The sequence below is a fragment of the Grammomys surdaster genome, unplaced genomic scaffold, assembly GCF_004785775.1.
Source record: "Grammomys surdaster isolate TR1022 unplaced genomic scaffold, NIH_TR_1.0 62, whole genome shotgun sequence".
Lineage (NCBI taxonomy): Eukaryota > Metazoa > Chordata > Mammalia > Rodentia > Muridae > Grammomys > Grammomys surdaster.
Window position 1 is genome coordinate 5,562,344 of NW_021604564.1, and position 20,661 is coordinate 5,583,004.

General features: G+C 37.1%; 1 protein-coding gene across 2 annotated transcripts in view; it reads left to right on the plus strand.

Moving 5' to 3' along the window:
• Positions 1 to 209: 209 nt before the first annotated feature.
• Hltf (helicase like transcription factor) overlaps positions 210 to 20,661 on the plus strand; it is a 59,560-nt gene continuing 39,108 nt past the window's right edge. The window contains exons 1-10 of one of the 2 annotated variants that reach the window (XM_028758276.1): positions 210 to 373; positions 1,641 to 1,845; positions 6,999 to 7,165; positions 7,746 to 7,888; positions 8,634 to 8,725; positions 11,229 to 11,303; positions 13,269 to 13,460; positions 15,971 to 16,066; positions 18,537 to 18,603; positions 19,940 to 20,033. In XM_028758276.1, coding sequence (XP_028614109.1) covers positions 354 to 373; positions 1,641 to 1,845; positions 6,999 to 7,165; positions 7,746 to 7,888; positions 8,634 to 8,725; positions 11,229 to 11,303; positions 13,269 to 13,460; positions 15,971 to 16,066; positions 18,537 to 18,603; positions 19,940 to 20,033 — 1,151 coding nt within the window. In that variant the 5' untranslated portion in view covers positions 210 to 353. Of the gene's footprint in view, positions 374 to 1,640; positions 1,846 to 6,998; positions 7,166 to 7,745; positions 7,889 to 8,633; positions 8,726 to 11,228; positions 11,304 to 13,268; positions 13,461 to 15,970; positions 16,067 to 18,536; positions 18,604 to 19,939; positions 20,034 to 20,661 lie in introns of those variants that run through there. The other variant, XM_028758325.1, reaches the window with a different exon arrangement.

The window sequence follows — 20,661 nt, forward strand, 5'->3', positions numbered from 1 at the left end:
TTACCCTGACTCATACTGCGGTAAAAACCGGGTGGAGCCCTGGTGGGCTACCCCGCCTTTGAATTGCAGTATAGGGCGGAGCTCCCCACTCTCACGCATCCTGATTGGGTGGTCTTCTCAGACTCTTCCTTTGGATTGGGTACTCGCAGTGCCAATCACAATACGTCACTGTTTTTTCTTTTCCCGACTGCTGCAGGAAGGAGTGGGCGTAAACACATCTCGCTGGGCTGACGCAGCCTTGCGGTTCTGATTTCCTTTGCTGAGCCCGGGCCTCAACGCCTTGAGGAGCTTTTTCAGGTTATCTGAGAAGATCCGGGGTGCTCAGCGCATCCCGAAGCCACCTTGCCCGCGCCATGTCCTGGATGTTTAGGAGGTGAAGGGCTGAGGGGCGCTGGGAGAGGGTGGGGGTGGGGGTGGGGGTGGGGAGGCCGATTGCTCCGCAGTATCCTCAAATGATGGTGCGCGCCCGGGGATAGATGCAGCTCATATTCCTATGGCGCAGTTTTCATTCTTTCCGAGGGTCGCTTGTCGGTGTTGCTCTTGGAGGCACCAATGGATTGTGTCGGCTGACCCGAGAGTCTGCTGCTACGACCTCGGGGAATCTGCGTCAAAGACTGCGGCAAGAGATGGGGTGGGGTGGGGGTCTGAAACTCCACCCGAAGTGATTTATTCACCATTGTTATAGAATGTACTGTAGGCATTGTTATGGTAACAGCACTGAGACAGTCATACTCCTTGTGTCTCCTGGTACTGTGCAAAAGCGTACTAATGCGTATTTTCAGAGGAGCTGAAAGGGAAATTTCCGACTTGATAGCCCTATGTGTGTGTTTTTAGGAGAATGACAGCTTCTAGAAGGCTTCCAGCAAACACCTCTTTTCATCATCTACAGTGTTTTTCATGCCCATTCTTGGAATAATCATCCTTATCCTTTAAAATAATAGGGTGATGTGTAGGCAGAGGGACTCCAGGTCAGCTCTCTATGATGTCACAGTTTAGGTAACCGATTTAAAATGTGTTCTGTTCAGAAGGTGTTAAAGCAGAGGATGCCGTGAATGTAGCATGTCAAAAGGTAAAAATATTTTCATAGCCAGCAGTGGTGACGCACGCCTTTAATCCCAGTACCTGGGTGGGGGAGGCAGGTGGATTTTTGAGGCCAGCCTCCTCTATTGAGCAAGTTCTAGGACAACCAGGGCTACACAGAGAAACCCAATCTTAGAAAATAAGAAGAGAGAGAAGAGAGGAGGGGAGAGAGTAAAGAGAAAAGGAAAAAAAAAACCTTTATAATGGTTATTTTGTTTTTTAATAAATCCATCTCTTCATTATCAGTGGGCATTGAAGAATTTGACATGCAATTGTAGATTCAGACATCACATATATTTTAACAGATAGTATTCACCAGGAAAGCGTTTCCAATATTTAACAGGTCAGATTTCTGATACCCTTCCCCACTGAATTCTTGATTTATTCAGGGAAATTGTTAACTGATTGTTGCCATATAGCATTTCGTTTGCTAAAATAAAAGATAAGGCAGTGATCAGCCTGAAAATACTACTGACTGTGTTCTTTGAGAAAAGCTTAATTAAGTTCTGTGATTTTAATTCTTTTGTTTTACCTTTGTTTTTTGTTTTGTTTTAAAATAGGGATCCTTTTTGGAAATATTCGATGTCTGTCCCGTATAGAGCCCGTGAAAGTCCAAGACCTTCATACCCAGGTTTCTTTCCATATTTTGAATTCCCAGACTTTACCCCTTCAGAAAGCAGCCGAAATAGTGATGACCAGCAAGATTTGGTTTTATTTGGAAGTATGATTGGAGAAATTATTGGACTACACTATTACGTAGGAATTGTAAGTATAAGATTAGATAATAAAATTGTGGTATGTTTATGGTTTTAACAGTAAATTATATTAAAAGGCGATATATACAATTAATGTTTTACTTTGAATGAAAGGCTAGTCATATCCCTTTACTAACTTTGATTAATTTTTGTACATTTCTGCCAGCCTTACAGTATATAAAGCACTTTTGTCCACACATTTGGGCCTTGTGATTACTGAGATACGAGGTACATGTAAGAAATGACTTCAAATCCATCAGGTTTTGCATTTAGGTTCTCGCCTTTATTTTTGTAATAAGAACAGCTCCTGCTCTTTCTTACATATTCCTATTCTCTGAATTGGATGTATGTGTATGTGTGTGTGAGAGAGAAAAAAAGGGGACAGATGGAGAAAATATATGTATATATATGTATAATTTTTTTGAATAATCAATCCTCACTAGGGGCATCTTTGTTATTAGTAATACAATTCTAGTGTTATCTAACTTATCATGAGAGAATTTCAAACAAAGTGAGAATAAGATTCAGTGGTTAGCAAGTATTTTCTATATTTGCTTTATTTTTTGGTCTTGTAAAAATAAATACCAGTTGTATCACTTTATGTTCATATAGTTCAGTATTCATTTCCTTAAAATGCAGTTTTGGGGCTGAAGAAATGACTCAGCAGTTAAGAACACTGGCTGCTTGTGCAGAGCATTGGAGTTCCATTCTCAGGATTCATGGTTGCCAATTCACAGGAACTGGAGCTGCAGTGCCCCTATGTACATGACCCCCGCCCTACACATACATACATAATTAAAAATCAAACCCTACAATTTTTACATTTCATTTTTATTAATGGAGTTAACACATATATTGTAATATGTAATCGATCACTGGATTGTGTTGATTATTTGAAATGTTTTTATTTTTTCCAGTTAGGATGAAAATAGGGTTATTATATTTCTTCCGGCTGTCATGGGCTATAAGGTCCATTCTGATTTACTGTTATAGATGTGTATCATTTAAAAATAAGGTCTCCTTTTGGAATCTTGTTGATTTCTTACTTTCCCCCTTCCCTCATTTTTTTTTTCATATTTTTATATTAAAGCTTATTAAAAGGTTTTTTGTTTTCTTTTCCATCAGGGGAAGGGGCTTGAGTTAAAACTCCAGCCTAGGCTGGAACTCACTAAGTAATCCAAGGTTGACCCTGAACTTAGTGAACTCCTAGTGGCCCACTTGTCTCAGTGTCTCAGCCTTCTGAGTACTTGATGGTTTCAAAACCTTTTGTTTTTTTAAATTGAAGTATAACATCAGGAGATTCCTTGGAGGAATTCTGTGTTTCCTGTTTGTCATGTTTTTAGTCTCTGTATTTTTTATGTTGGAATCACTCAAGTTGTTTAGTAGTTTCATTAAGGTATTCTATAAATTTGTTTTCTCTTATTTCAGAAAAAATGTCTAAAACTATATTTTTAAATGTTTGTTTATTCCGAAGGCATTTCTGTCTTAGAAACTCTGTGTTCTCTCATGCAGTGCCTCGATCTGTTTTCCTGTTGCCCTTAATCTGCCCATGTCTACTATAGCCTTCCTTTGTGCTGTAATTTTCCATTTTTCTGTTTTTCCCTACTTCATTCCTTTCTCTTACCATGCTTTTCAGATGCTCTGTTTATACTTGTGTTGATTGTACTTAGTATTTGCTCATGAAATCTTTGTCTTCTAGTCATTTTAACAATCTATCCATTCTTAGTTGGTATCTATCTATTCTCTGGTTCTCACATCTTTTTATGAGTTGCATTTCAGATTTGTACTATTTCAAATTTACATTGTTTCTAAATTACTTTTCTGTGAAGTGTTAGGTTATAGTTATTAGTCTCAGAACAATCAGTTATATTGATCTTAGAATAATTGCTATGATACTAGTTAACTAATAAGTATGTATATAGAGTACATATTTAGTTCATTTTCTTACTGTATAGGAATACCTTCATTAGGCTGGACGCCCTGTGTGGGGGAATTCAAGGGTGGGGAGGTAGGAGTGTGGGGAGGTAGGTAGGGGCACATCCACAGAGAAGCAGGAGGAAGGGCAATGGAATAGGGGGTTTCTGGGCCGGGGGTGGGGGGACTGGGGTAAGGGGATAACAACTGAACTGTAAATAAAATACCCAAAAAACCCCACAAAAACAAAAAAAAGAAATATCTTCATTATTTTAAAACTAGATAAAATGTATTAAATTTTCATAAAGTTTTAATACTATTTATATATTCTCTTTTTCAATAAATGTACACATATAAATTGAAATCATATTAATAAAAATAAACCCAAACACAGTGGTTTGTTACTTCCATAACATTCTTGCTATTGTCATACTCATGGACAGTTCTTGTCACACAAGTCACTGCAGTTCACATGGTTCACAGCTGGGTAAGACTGTTGACTCATCCCAAACCCCCTTCCCGCCCTCAGAGGCCTCCTTAGCACCTTCCAGTACTATGAAAGCTACTCAGCAGGGACTCAGTCAGTACACCTTCATTTCTTTTTTTTGTTTTTTTTTTGTTTGTTTGTTTTTTGTTCTTTTATTGGATGTTTTATTTACATTTCATATGTTGTCCCCTTACCCCATCCCCCACCCACCCAGGAACCCCCAATCCCCTCACCCCTCCTCCTTCTTCTCTGTGGATATAACCTCTATCTACCTCCCCACTCCCCCCTCCCCACCCTCAATATTCCCACCCCCTGGGGCATCCAGCCTTCATGAGGTCAAGGATCTCTTCTTCCACCTATGCCCAGCAGGGCTCTCCACTCTTATGTATTCAGCTGAAGCCCTGAATCCTCCCTAAGTCCTCCCAGGCTGGTGGTTTAGACCCTGGGAGCTGTGGTTGGTTGGTATTGTTGCTCTCCTCATGGTGCTGCAAGTCCTTTCAGCTCCTTCAGTCTTCACTCTAACTCCTCTATTGAGAACCCCATGATCAGTTAAATGGCTAGTTATGAGCATCTGCCTCTGAGTATGTCAGACTCTTGAAGACCTCTGAGGAGACATCCATATCAGGCTCTTATCAGCATGCACTTCCTGACTTCCACATCAGCATCTACCTTTGGTGACTGCACATGGGATGGATACTCAGGTGGAGTGGTCTTCAGATGGCCCCTCCTTCAGTTTCTGTCCCTCACTTTGTCTCCATATTTGCTCCCTTGAGTATTTTGTTGCTCCTTCTAAGAAGGACCGAATCACCCCCACTTGGTCTTGCTTCTTTATGAGCTTCATGTGGCCTGTGAGTTGCATCTTGGGCATTTCAAGGTTCTGGGCTAATAGCCAATAATCAGTGAGTGAATACCATGTGTGTTCTTTTGTGATTGGCTTACCTCACTCAGCATGATAGACTCCAGACAACCAAATTACCCTATTAAAAAATGGGGTATAGAGCTTAACAAAGAATTTTCAACAGAAGAAACTCGAATGGCCAAGAAGCATCTAAAGAAATGTTCAGCATCCTTAGTCGTCAGGGAAATGCAAATCAAAACAACCCTGAGATTCCATCTCACACCAGTCAGAATGGCTAAGATTAAAAACTCAGGTGATAGTAGATGCTCGCAAGGGTATGGAGAAAGAGGAACACTCCTCCATTGTTGGTGGGACTGCAAGATGGTGCAACCACTTTGGAAATCAGTCTGGCGGTTCCTCAGAAAATTGGACATAGCATTACCTGAGGATCCAGCTATACCACTCCTAGGCATATACCCAGAAGATGCTCGAACATATAACAAGGACATATGCTCAACTATGTTCATAGCAGCCTTATTTATAATAGCCAGGAGCTGGAAAGAACCCAGATGTCCTTCAACTGAGGAATGGATTCAAAAAATGTGGTATATTTACACAATGGAGTATTACTCAGCTATTAAAAACAATGAATTCGAGAGTTTCCTAGGTAAATGGATGGAACTAGAAATTATCATCCTGAGTGAGGTAAGCCAATCACAAAAGTACACCTTCATTTCTGCAGCTCCTGCAGCCAGCGTGTATGATGTTTTTATGCTTGTCGTACCATCAAGTTTTTTTTTTGGCAGCCAAGAGCCAAGACAATAGCCTGTATTGTGTTGGGACTCTTTTGGACTACTGGTAGTATCCCATACCTGGGGACTGAACTGTTTGTTTGGAAACCTGTGGATTCTGGGGTGAGCATAGTCCCACAAGTAGGGTAACTCTAATTAAACTCTTTATTATGGGAAAATACTACACACACACACACACACACACACACACACACAGATACACACATGCATTGCCTTTCTCATGCAGCCTCATGGTAATCCTCTCTCCCCAAACATTTGCCAGCTCTATCTTCTCTTTCCTCTCCCACTTAAACCTTCACATTATTTGTCTTTTCTTTTCATGTCACCTGACTTCTTTCTCTTACCTGTAAGCTGCTCCCCTCTTTGTCCATTTCTGGTTCCTGGATTGTAAGGCATTCCAAATTAAACAAATCTAAAGATTTGACACTAAGATCCACATGATTGAGAACATGTGATGTTTGTATCTATGGGTCTGGATTACTTAAGTGTAATGTTTACCAGCTCTGTCCATTCACCTGCAAATTTTATTTTTCTTTATATAAAATTCCATTGTATACAGGTACCACATTTTCACTGTTTGTCACTTGATGGACATATAGGCTGTTTCCATGTCCTAGCCATACTGAAAAATGTCGGGAGTATGAATCTTCATAGTAGATTTAACTGTACCTTTCAGATCTTAATGGTTTATTAGCTTTCCTAATGAATATAAATTACAAAAGTAGAGTAGAAAAATCATTGTAAAACATATTTCTTAATATTTCTAGTTTGAGCTGGGACTGTGGCTCAGTTGATAGATGCTTTGTAGTCATTTTCAAGCCTTGGGTTCAGTCCCTCACACAATAAAGAACTGAGAATGGTGATGCATGCCTATAATCTCAGCACTTAGGAAATTGTGGAAGAAGGATCAATTATTTTAGTTCAAGATCATCTTTGGTTACATATCTAACTTGAGGCCAGCCTTGGACACATGAGACTATTCCAAGGAAGCAAACAAAAACAAAGAAAAACTAACAATAATGCATGAATGGAAATTCTAAAAATAGTGCAACTAGGTGAAGCTATTCCTGTTCATATTTATGTGTTTTCTATCTGTTCCTTATTTTTACTAGGTAAATAATAATGAAATGGTTGCTTTTCAACGAGAGCCTTATAATCCCTCTGATAAGAATACTATTAAAGTAAATAATATGTGTGGAAATCAGGTTGGCCTTTTAAAGAGAGAACTTGCAGCTGCCTTGGCCTATCTCATGGACCACAGTTTAATACAAATAGAAGGGTAATGTGCTTTTAGAGTTTAATCATTGTGATTGTAGTTTTCTTTGAATATGTTATATACCTTTTGAGTCTCTGGACTGTCATAGCTCCTTATATTACTGTACTTTAGATGTGTTCAATTTTCTTCTCTGCTTTTCTATTCAGCAAATAGCTGTCCTCTCATTCTCTTTTTACATTGTAACCATGGAGAAAAAAAGACTTCTGTTTTCCCTTGAATTCATATCTTAGGAAATATATCCTGTCTCTTGCTATTGTACCTAGCTTAACTCGACCTTCGAGCCTCAAACTCCTCCTGAGTGAGCATGACAGGCATACATTACAAAAGGCATTTCATGGAGATTACAAAAGGCTCAGGTAGTACAACCTGGCCTTGAACTCCAAACTCTTATTAGGCTTCTGTGTACTTGAATTAGAGGTGTGCCCCATCATGATTGTTAGTTTTATTTCCTTTTTTTGTCTTTCAAAGTTGCTTAAATAATCCCTTCTTAATTTACATTTTGTGTTTGGTGGTACATTTAACATTCAGAATTAGTACTAAAATAACTTTCAATTTCTCATTTTGCCCCTCTTTCTTATAATAGGGTAGTCCCTTTTGGTGTAAGTAATACTTACACCGTGCCCACCGTGCCTCTTCATATGACTTTCTGGGGAAAAGAAAAAAGTAGAAAAATGGTTTTAGATCAGTTGAAGAGACATGGATTTAACTTGGATCCCACACCAAAAAGTAAGTTTGATATTATAAGATGCAGGATAATAAAGTAATCACTCTCGATGAGTTTGAATGGCCAAACTAATAATATGCAAAATGCTCCAGGTAGTAACTTTTTTAGTAATCTTTTGAAGAAATTGCTGACTTTTCCTTTTATATTTCTAATGAAATACAGTTATGTATCATGTAACAACAGGGCAGATTCTCAGGAATGTATCAAGTTGATTTTGTCATTGTGTTACCATTATAGATGACTCATACAAAATAAAATAGTCTTATGGGTCCAACATTATATGTCCAAACATAAAGCTACATGTTTGTATTTATAAATTCATTCACACACAAAAATATATGAGGGTCAATAAGTCCTCATTTAAAACATTTGTTTTTATAACATTTAGACAAGAAGAATTGATCAGTAAGGAATGAAAAAGAATTTGATGTGTGGTTAGAACTTACTCAAATAATATGTGATTATTTCAGTAATACAAGGGTTTTTTTTTTCCCCATTTGGAAATGATTTAGTATTTAGCTTTAAATTTTTTTTTTTTTTTAGATCTAGGAATAATTCAGTGGTAGAACACTAAAACGCATTATGTCTTATTTTATTTTTAATATTCATTGCAGTACTGGGATCTGTTGATGGCAAGTATTCTGTCACTGAGGTACACAGCCAGGTCTGGGAAGTTTTAATACTGTTTGATATTTTAGTTTTTTCTTTTCATTTGGTTATTTTACCTTTTCTGTTTGGAAATGATAGCTTCAGGATTGAGTTTGGAGAATGCATGTGACTCTGGAGGAGCAGGACCAAGTAGCTCGGCTCATGTTGCAGTACAGATGACAACTGAACAGGTAAGCTTTTAATGCTTAGTTGCTTTTGTCCTGAGTCAAGGTCGCATGTAGGCTTACCTCAGAAATCACTATCTAACTGAGAATGGCCTTGAACTCCTGGTTTTCCTGCCTCTGCCTCTCAAATACTGACTGGGATTACAGATGTTTGTCATCATGGCTGCCTCAAATATGCTTTTATTTTGTACTGTAATGTTAATTTTTAGTGATAAAGGTTCCTTTTTAAAAGAATAGGTTAAATGTCTATGTGCTGGTATTAGTAATCTTTAGGTATATTGTTAAAATTATAATGAAAACTATTATATAACAAATAGAATGTAGATATTTTTTTGCAAACATAGTCTAAAATGGTAGTGATAAGGAATACATTCCTTTTAATTCTGGAACCATCCAATGTCTTATTTAAGATGGCATTGTTTTTGTATAGAATCACTGCACATGCTATATATTTTAAACAATTTCTAAGTTAATTATCTGCTATAGTTTACATTATAAATCTGCTATAAGAATAAAAGATATAGAGTAGTTATAATGTATTGGTTATGGAATAATGACAAGGGAAAATATATATACAGGCTTAGTATAGACATAACCTTTGTTTGACTATTTTTGTTTAGCTAGATTTATGTAAAGGAAGGTAAATTCATATATATACAATTATACATACATAAAATCATGCATGAATATATATACATACTTTTTTTCTTTAAAACTTTCAGAATGTCCACAGTAGTAATAAAAAAACTCCACTAGAATGTGAAAACTATTCTCTTTTGAATAAAGTTGGAAATGCAATCTTAAAAAACTTAACTTAAGGGGGGTGGAGAGATGGCTCAGCGGTTAAGAGCACTGACTGCTCTTCCAGAGGCCCTGAGTTCAAATCCCAGCAACCACATAGTGGCTCACAACCATTCATAATGATATCTGATGCCCTCTCATGGGGTGTCCAGTGTACTTACATATAAAACAAACAAACAAACAAAAAAAAAAAACTTAACTTAAAAATTTTGGTGTATTCTGCTTTTTTGCCTGATTTGTATTTCAGTATGTTGTTATACCAAGTTACTCCAAAGAAATATATAAAGTGTTTGTTAATGATAATATAGAATATTTAGACAATAACATTAAATCATTTTTATGACTGTGCATCCACTAATGGTTTTCAACAGTAACATTAAAACATTTTATGTCCATTTATCCATTTAGTGGTATTCTTTTTGTTTCCCAATTAGTTTTCACGGAATGTTCAAAGGGCATGAGCCTGTGCTTTGTGGGCAAACTGTAGGCCACCTTTATTAAGCTGGCATTATGTCTTTTAGATGGCTGCTGTGTATTTATATGCTAATTTTAAAAAGAAATCCCAGCACTTGGGAGGCAGAGGCAGGCCGATTTCTGAGTTCGAGGCCAACCTGGTCTGCAGAGTGAGAGTTCCAGGACAGCCAGGGCTACACAGAGAAACCCTGTCTCGAAAAACAAACAAACAAACAAACAAAACCAAAAAAACAAAAACAAAAACAAAAACAAAAAAAAACTGAAGTAGATTGGACTGGAGAGATGGCTCAGCGGTTAAGAACACTGACTGCTCTTTCAGAGTTCCTGAGTTCAAGTCTCAGCAACCACATGGTAGCTCAAAACCATCTGTAATGGGATCTGATGTCCTCTTCTGCTGTGTCTGAAGAGAGTAACAGTATACTCGTGCATATAAAAACAAACAAAAAAACCCCTGTAGCACCAACAACCTCCCCCCCCCAAAAAAAAACTATATCAGTTTTAATGGTTAGCTAAATTAGCCTAATAATAAGGTTATCCTATTATCCTAATATTTTGTAGAACATAGCAAATTAGATGTATCTAGTCAGTCTCCCAAAATAGACTCAATGCTAAAAGAATAACAGAATTTTAGTGGCAGAAAGAACCTTGACCCTTTAGTTTATTTCATGTTCTTGATTTTATGAAGGTAAGACACAGACGTAGGTCTGTACCTAAACATGAGGAGTCATTTGTGACAGGACTGGGACTGGCACCTTAGAGCTTCCCCACTGTTCTTTCAGTAGCATCAGGACTGGGCCTTGTAAATGCTGCGACCAGTGCTTTCTTGGCAGGCTGTATCCTTGCTCTTTTATAATGCATGTTTATACTCTTCTAAAATTAGTGCATTTACGTCTGTAGAAAAGTTACATTATACTATTTGTCAGTGAGTAGTGGACTATCTTGGATATTTTGCGTATTTGACTTGTTCAATGAAATGATTTTTACGTGTATAAATTACATACTATTTACACTTTATTATTATTATTATCATTATTATTATTATTTTGGTTTTTCGAGACAGGATTTCTCTGTATAGCTCTGGCTGTCCTGGAACTCACTCTGTCGACCAGGCTGGCCTCGAACTCAGAAATCCACCTGCCTCTGCCTTCCAAGTGCTGGGATTAAAGGCATGCGCCACCACTGCCCGGCTACACTTTAATCAGTTTGTTCAGCATTTATTATTTTTTAACTATAGATCAAAATGGAATTTGAGAAGTTATTTGAAGATATAACCGAAGATGATAAAACTATTGAAATGGAAGCAGCTGAGGTAATGAACTTGTATATTTTTAAAAAATTATTGCTGTATATGTTGTATAAAGTTTTATAATGGCTTTTCTTTTCAAGTATGCAGTATAGTTTGAGTTTTACTATATTCACACCCCATTACCTTCTCCTTTCTTTCCAGGGTATTTCAAGGAATCTCTCTTCTGTTTTCATGTCATGTATATTTGTTGTATGTTGATATGATATTTACACACACACACACACACACACACATACTCTCACACAAATTTCTTAATACGGGAGAAAATATGTAATGTGGGCCTGGCTTTCTTTCTAGGCCTGGCCTTTTCTGCAAAATAATTTTTTTTGTAAGACTAATTTTGGCTGAATAAATAATATGGCAGAATAAGACTCTACTCTGTAAATATACTGCCTTTTTTTCTATTAATTTATTGATGGCACCTAGGTTGATTGTCTGATGCTGATGGTGCTGTTGTTATGACACATTATACTCGAAACAGCAGGTATCTTTTTAGTTTACTTACTTTTTTTTTTTGGAATATTCCCAGTATAATACAGCTGGATTATGTGGTAGTTATAATAGTAGTTTTTCTAGGAAACTTCATACTGATATCTGTAGTGATTGCAATAGCTGATAAGTTATTTCTCTGTCAATGAAATGAGCCAATTCAAGCTAGATTTAGAGTATATAAAGGCAGATTTATTGGGAAGCTCACTGGCCCCAAGGACCAAGGCTAGGGAAGTCACCGTGGGGAGGGAGAAGAAGGGGAGGGGGAGAAGAAAGAAGGCATGCACAGTGAGAGGGAGAGAAGAGGGAAGGGGTGAGAGACCAAAATGTCCGGATACTATAGCAAAGAGCCTCTGGGGAAAGGGCAGCCCAGCTCGTGGGCAGCTCAGGGTTGAGGGTAGGGTATGCCAAGTAGGGACTGAGGGATACTGGGAGACTCTGGAGGTCAGCTCTGCCTGGTTATGTTTAAATATGTACCTAAGCTGTTTGTTCTCACATCTGAAACCCAACACTAGGTTACATTTCTGCTAACATTTTATAAGAGTTCCTATTCTCTTGAGTCCTTGTGTACATGTTCTGTTTGTTTTTAAAATGACAGCTGCTATTCTCACAAGGGTGAGATGGATTCTTAGGACAGTTTTGAGCTGCAGTTCTTCTCTGAGAGCTAAGGACATTGAGCATTCTCACATATCAGCTGTCTGTACTTTAATTTTTTTTTTTTTTGTCTTTTCAAGACAGGGTTTCTCTGTATAGTCCTGGCTGTCCTGGAACTCACTCTGTAGACCAGGCTGGCCTCGAACTCAGAAATCCGCCTGCCTCTGCCTCCCAAGTGCTGAGGTTAAAAGGCGTGTGCCACCACCGCCCGGCCCTGTCTGTACTTTTAAAAAAAATTATTTATTTATTTAAATTATATGAGTACACTGTAGCTGTCTTCAGACACACCAGAAGACAGCATTGGATCCCATTACAGATGGTTGTAAGCCATCATGTAGTTGCTGGAATTGAACTCAGGACCTCTGGAAGAATAGTGTTCTTAGCTACTGATCCAGTAATTTCTCCAGTCCTGGCTATGTTTTGTTTTTTGAGAAATGTCTGTTTTTTTCATTTACTCATTTGCTGATAGACAAGTACTTTCAGAAAATGCTTCTAGAAACTCAAGAAATCATTTGCAAAACTGACCAGTGGTGTTACATAAAATTAAAAAGCTTCTGCATGGAAAAGGAAGCAGCTAATGGACTGCAGAGATAGTTTAGAACATTGGGGAAATCTCTGCCACCTCGATGTCTGTGTCAACGTCTGTTAATACCTAGAAAATTTTAAAAACTCAAAAATATAAACCAATGTTTCAAAAGTAAAGCATCAGAATTATTAACTGCCTTGGTAATTTATACATTTCATTCTATAAGAAAGTAACTCAGGTTCTGCTTATGAAAAGAGAAAAGACTGATTATATTTCTTTTCATGATGTTATATTTATAGGCTATTGAAACACCATTGCTTTCACACCAGAAACAAGCTCTCGCTTGGATGATTGCACAAGAGAACAACAAAGAACTTCCACCATTCTGGGAGAAGCGAAATGGCCTATATTATAATACAATAACAAATTTTTTTATGAAGCAGCGACCAGAAAGTATTCGTGGAGGAATTTTAGCTGATGCTTCGGGTTTGGTAATCTATTTTTCTATAGTTAGAAAAATCTTATGAGGGAATATACTCTTAACACTAAGGTTCCCTAACTAGAACCAAACAGTAGGATGAAACCTTGACTCTGCACACCCCTGATGATTTTCTGACAGCCCTCTTTCTTTCTTTTCTTCTTTTGCTTCATCCTGGCATTACATAGATGTCAGCCATGCTAGGCATGTGTCCTTCCTACTGGCCTACTCCTCAAACTTCTTGGTGTCTTTAATAACACTGTTGCTGAGGGAGGAAACAGGACAGTATTTGAAGTCATATTCTAGCACAGATTCTGGGAATGCAGCATAGTAGATATTGTGACTGGTTGCCATAGCCATTCCTGTTGGTTTGGTCATAGAGCTGTTGCTTGGAGCTCTATAATGTTTATAGCAGTAGGCATTAAACTAGTTTTGGAATACTTCAAAGGAACAATAGATACAACTTTATGTAAGTAGCACAATTTAAAGACAATTCTAAACAGTTAACGTTTACGAGAATGCTGTCACTTTTGTTGGCAAGTTGTTTTACTGCTTAGGATAAAAAATTGGGAGCTGAGCTGTCATATTGTTACTTTATTTTATATGTTTATATTTTGAGTTTCATTTCTGGGGGAGATAAATATATGGGGGGTAGGAGGGGAGATACAGGGGGAGATGTAAGTGATGGTCATATTGTACCTGTATTCAAGAGGCAGAGAAAAATGGATGCTGATGACTGGCTATGTGTGGGATGGTGCCATACACTGAGTAGCTTATCCTACCTCATTACCGTAGTCTAGAGATGTCATTACAGACATGGTCCATAGGTTTGTCTCCTGGCAGATTATAGTTTCTGTCAAGTTGAAAATCAGTATTTCACCAGGCAGTGGTGGCGCACGCCTTTAATCCCAGCACTTGTGAGGCAGAGGCAGCGGATTTCTGAGTTTGAGAGTTTGAGGCCAGCCTGGTCTACAGAGTGAGTTCCAGGACAGCCAGGCTACACAGAGAAACCCTGTCTCGAAAAACCAAAAAAAAAAAAAAAAAAAAACCACACACACACACAAGAAACAAAAAAACAAAAACAAAAAAAACAAAAGAAAGAAAATCGCTGCTTCTCTTACATGTATTTTAAAGGCTTTAAGATATTTTTAGGTTTCTTTGTTAAAATACTATATTCCAAGTATTTAATCACTAAAGGGTACTTACTACTGCACAATGATACTGAATTATTGTCATTAAAATCCACCTGTGCACATTGTATATTGAATGATTCACTTGTCAGTGATTTTATAGTGAGTCTTGCCCATTGGAAAGTTGTAGATCTACCACACACAGTGAATTTCATATAGTATTGAAAGTTTATGTTTTTAACTTTACTATTAATCATGAGAAAGGGGGTACAGTTTTGGTAGTTGCTTTAGTCATATTATAACATGCAAATTTTGTAACATTTTAACTTTTGATTACAAATTGATGTTAACTTTGACAACAAACATTCTGCAGTTTTCCTTGAAGACAATGCCTTAGATCTTACATTGGTTACTTTCAAGAAAATTCGTCCTAGAGCTCAATCATTAACAATGACAGTTGTTCATTTACTCTTTCCAGTAAACTAGTGTAAGAGTGTGTGTGTGTGTGTGTGTGTGTAGATGTAGCTGTAGATGTAGATGACGTATGTAACAAAAGTTAATGAAAAACCAGGCCATGAGTTAGAAGAGTGAGGAGGGCTTTATGGGAGGGTTTGGAGGGAGGCTCACTGTACCTGAGGACTATTACTGAGATTATCCTCTGGCTTTCATACACATGTACTCACACATCTACCTGCACACACACACACACACACACACACACACACACAATTTTGATCTTATATTCTCCTGAAAGGGTTTAAAAGGACCAGACTTTGGGGACTGCTTTAAAGTTGCTAGATTTTTTTCTGAGTTAATGTGAATCCAACTGTTGAAAATAATGAAAATGTCTTCATATACATGTTAGAATTTCCAATTATTTTAAAATAGCTATGGGGTTCATGGAAAGCAGATGTTAATATTAGTTTGATGATTAAGTGATAAGTCAACATAGGGTACTAGTCCTTCCCTAAAATGACAGTTTTCTATGATGTTTGTAATCAGTCTTTTAGTAACTTATAGTGAGGTATAAGACAATTTTTTCTTTTTCTTTTCTTTTTTTTTTTTTTTTTTGGTTTTTCGAGACAGGGTTTCTCTATGTAGCCCTGGTTGTCCTGGAACTCACTCTGTAGACCAGACTGGCCTCGAACTCAGAAATCGGCCTGCCTCTGCCTCCCAAGTGCTGGGATTAAAGGCGTGCACCACCACCGCCCGGCTAAGACAATTTTTTCTTAACTAAATGAACTAATTTTTTTTATTAATAACCATTGTTTAACAACCATCATGTTGTGGATTTGACTGGTACTTAGTATTTTATTATTTTAGAATTGGTTTTGAAATGTTTTCTATATGTGTTCTAGAATCTGACCATTTGTCTTTTAAAAATATTTTAAAGGGCAAAACTCTTACTGCCATTGCTGTAATTCTTACCAACTTCGATGGTGACAGGCCTCTTCTCGGTGAAAGAAGCCGGAAGAATGATCCAGGGAAGGTAAGTAAGAGCGTGTTCTGTGAAGGCCGCTTTGCTTTCTGTAGAACTTTGTATCTCAATAAAAGTAGTTGACAGATACCTAGTAATAGCTGATCTTTTTTTTTTTGAGGCATAATTAATGTTTTTTTTAATTTTTTAAATTTTATTTTATTTTATTTTATTTTGGTTTTTCGAGACAGGGTTTCTCTGTGTAGTTCTGGTTGTCCTGAAACTCACTCTGTAGACCAGGCTGGCCTCGAACTCAGAAATCCGCCTGCCTCTGCCTCCCAAGTGCTGAGGTTAAAGGCGTGCGCCACCACCGCCCGGCATGATTAATGTTTTTAACCAGGATTTATATGGTGCTTATAAAGGTGGAAGTACCAGTTTCTGTGGTGGTACATGTCTTTAATCTCAGTACTCAAGAGGCTGAAGTGGGCGGATCACTGAATCCAGAGGTCAATCTGGTCTATATAGTGAGTTCCAGGCCAGTCACGGGTATATAGTAAGAACCTATTTTAGAGTGACAACAACAGAAACAGACAAATTAAAAATCCCAGAAGATACATACACACACACACACACACACACATACACACACACACACACACACACACACACACACATACACATACACACACACACACACACACACACACACACACACACACACAGGGTGTAAGTGCCATATCTGTCTTAGTTACTGTTCTATTGCTGTGAAGAGCACCATGACCATTATGGTGGGGAACATGGTAATAGGCAGGCAGGCATGGCTGTAGAGCAGCAGTTGAGAGCTGGCAGAGAGGAAGGGAGGAGGAGGAGTGGGGGGAGGAGGGAAGAGAGGGAGGAGAACAAAATGAGTCCTTTGACCTGCTTGTTTAGATTTTTTTTAAAGTATTTTGCTTTTATTGAGATTTACAACCTACTAGAAACTGTTTGTTTTGTTTTTTTGTTTTGTTTTTTTGTTTTTTTTGTTTTTGCTATAAATACTCTTGCTGTATCTTGCCAGCTTTGGGAATTTCAGAAAAGAGAATATGATAATAGCAGCTTAATGGTAGATACATTATTTTTTGAATAGGGAATCTTGGTTTGAAAATTTGGTGTGAATGTTTTTTAGAATAATGTAAATCTCATTAATTTTTTCACAGTAACATAGTTGAGTTTTTTTTTGTGTGTGTGTATGTTCATTTGGAAAGATAAAGAAGAATTAATTTTTAGTTTTTTTTTAGTATATCAGGAGATTATATTCATTGCTGTTTCCTAATATTTTTAAGCAAATGTCTATGTATAATTAGAAAGCTAAGTAGGAAAGTTCTTGTTATTTATTTTTTTTTATATATTTACTGTTTTATTTTATTTTTTTTTAATTCAAGATCCTTTCCACCTCCCTACCCACTCAGCTTCAAGTTCTTTCTCTCAAAACAAATAGAAACATAAAACGGGGTGGGCATGGGGTGGTGCAAGAAAAAAAAATAAAAAAAGAAAAAGATATCTGAACAAAACATAGAAAAAATAAAAAGCACACAAAAAACATGGAGTCCATTTTGTGTGACCAAGTACTTCTGAGTACAAGGCCTGTCCTGCTGTGTGATTTGTATACTCAGTGTCACTTCATTGGAGAAAACTGTTGTTTGTTTTTTCCTCCTAACAGGTATCAGTTGCAAATAGTTTCTTGTTAGGTCTTGTCTCTGTGAGTTCATCTGTGCTTCAGTACCGTTATGTCTGGAAAACGTTCTTTCCTTGGAGTCATTCTTGGAGTCAGATTATTCTGCTTATTCTTCCAAGTAGCTCCTCAGCCTTGAGGGGAGAGGTTTGATAAAGACATCTCATTTGGACTGAGTCCTCCAGAATCTATCACTTTCTGTAGTTTTTATTTGTTCATTACCATTTTTTACCATCTACTGCAAGAAGAAGCCTTTCTGATGAGAGCTGAGCAATTGATGTATGGTTGTAAAAATATGTCACTAAGAATTGTTTTCTTGCTGTGTTCATTATTAGACAGAAATAGTAGTTTTTCCTCTAGGTCCATGACCTATCTAATTTTAGGTTCTGGGCCACTTACGGCACTTATGGGTTCTATCTCATGGAGTGGGCCTTAAGTCCAATATTTACAAGAGATTGGTTACTCTAAGAACATTTGTGCCATCATTGTACTGGTGTGTCTTGCAGGCATGTCCTTTTTGTAGGTTGCAGAGTTTATAGCTGGATGATTCTGATGATTTCCTTTTCTCCTCCAGTACCGTGCATAGACTTTCAAGCTCCATGAACACTAATCACTAGGAGTGAGATTTTCATTTTTGAGATACCAATGAAAAAAATTTAAATCAGTTTGTATATTTCTTTTACCCTTTTGCTTTCTATCTCACCATTACTCCAAAATCTGGTAGCATTTTTAAGTAGTCTTTATTATGTAAAGTAAAGCAATATAAAGCAAGATATGTCTTAATATCATTTAAAACTGATATCCCGTTATAGAAAATGTCTTTTTACATAGGAATACAAGGATAATACCGTTCAACTCAGAGGAAGTAATACGAACAAAAAGGCAGACGGACACTCAGGTGAGTTTTAATTATGAACATGATCTGACCACTTTATGAATGATTTTCTTACCTCAGAAAATTCTATTTGGGGTTTTGTGATATGCAAAAATTTAGGATTGCTTTAAAAAAAAAAAACCTCCTGAAGATTGGTAATCAGGAAAGGTTTTGTCAAAATAGTTGGATTGGTTATTAGTTTACCAGACGGGCAGTGGTGGTGCATGCCTTTAATCCCAGCACTTGGGAGGCAGAGGCAGGCGGATTTCTGAGTTCGAGGCCAGCCTGGTCTACAGAGTGAGTTTCAGGACAGCCAGGGCTACACAGAGAAACCCTGTCTCGAAAAACCAAAAACAAACAAACAAACAAAAAACAAAAAAAAATTTGTTTACCAGAAAAATTAGGGGAGAATGTTTTTTGTTGAGAGAAAAAAATTTCTTTAAAAAACAGTTTAAAGAAAAATGATGTTCTGCTTTAGAACTTCATTTTGTTTATAACGCAGTGTCCTTAGTCAAAAGGAAAGAAAGGTAGAAAGATGTATTAGAGCCAGTTCTGAAGTCAAAGAATGGAGGAGATCTGTGATTGTAGGAGTCATGAGTTTTATACTTTAATTTCTGAGCCAGATCGAGGTACAGTGAGGCAGTACACAGATGAATGGTGAAGAGCTGGGAGTGAGTGCTCTGTGTAAGCCGGGGCAGGGAAGGACAGAGAGCATTCTCAGCGGCAGAGCTGAGAGTAACTGCTTGCCTTTTTTAATGATAGGGACATAATTTGGTTATAGGGATAAGAATAGTTGGTAAGCGTGTGGGAGAAAATGAGAATTAAAAAAAAGCTACGTTGACTTTCTTAAGGTTGAATGAATATATAAGCAAGTGGGTGGTGGGGGACTGGTTGGAAAGTTGGCTGTAGTTGATAATGGCATTCAATTTTAGTTGCAAATTTAATGAAGTTCTCTGTAAATTAAAATTAGTTTGAATTTAGGCCAACAGTAGTGTATCATAGAGCCTGGAAGGACTAAATAGTGATAAGCAAAGTTGGTAACTGACAACTATTATTTGTAAGTACAGATTTATCAGCCCCCCCCCCCGTGTGTATGTGTATATATTTGATACAGAAGTAAATTTAGCCTCTAGGTTGGCCAATGACTATTAGAAAAAGATGTTTTTATTGAGTCATAAAAAAACTGAAGGTACTTCCCAATAGAAAAATACTATGTTTGGAGAAATGTGGGAAGAGTTCTCTAGGGCGTGAAAGGAGTGAAGTCAGTAAGCTCAAGGCGGGTTATAGAAAATCTCATCTTTCATAGAGAAGTCTCTATTTTAAGACAGTTTGATAATTCTGTGTGTTTCTTTTGAAATAGAGCCATCCACATCTAGTGAAGAACCCAGTATTTCAGATATTCCGGAGAAGAGTAACTGTACCATGTCAGAATTGTCTAATGCCTACCTTAAAAGGTAAAGTGTTGGGGTTTCACTACATGACATGTTTGCTTACACTCCTCTGCTTTCTTGTAAGAGGAAGAGATAAATACTATATTTCAGTTTCTTCAAATACATTTCTAATTGCAGATTGCAAAATGAGAGTTCTCATTTTAAAAATGAAACATAATAGTGCTCTATAAAAGGGAACTTACTCCTAAATCATGCTGCCAGGCTTCCCCTATTTTTCATTTTAAAAGTGAAAGTAGTAATAATCTCTAAAATATGTGATTCATTAATTTTTAATAATTTTTAATTAATTTTTAATAATTACTGCTTTCCCCATATTTTTTTGACTTTTTTTTTTTTTAATTGTTGAGACAATAAGAATTTTTCTTTGGATTTTAGGGGATGAAACTGAAGGGTTTGTGGAAGACGATAACACATCATTCTTTGCTCAGTTTAGTTCTTTGTTACTTGAACAAATGATGAAAGGAAATCATAATAAAGTTGTTTATGAGGAATTATATTGTTAACAAAGACTAGAATCTACAGAGAATTTGGATAAAAGATATCATTCACATTTGATCTTACCTTGAATCTAATTTTATAAGCTTCACTTACCCTTTCAACTAGGTGTAAACCCCAGGTTTTGTTATCTAGT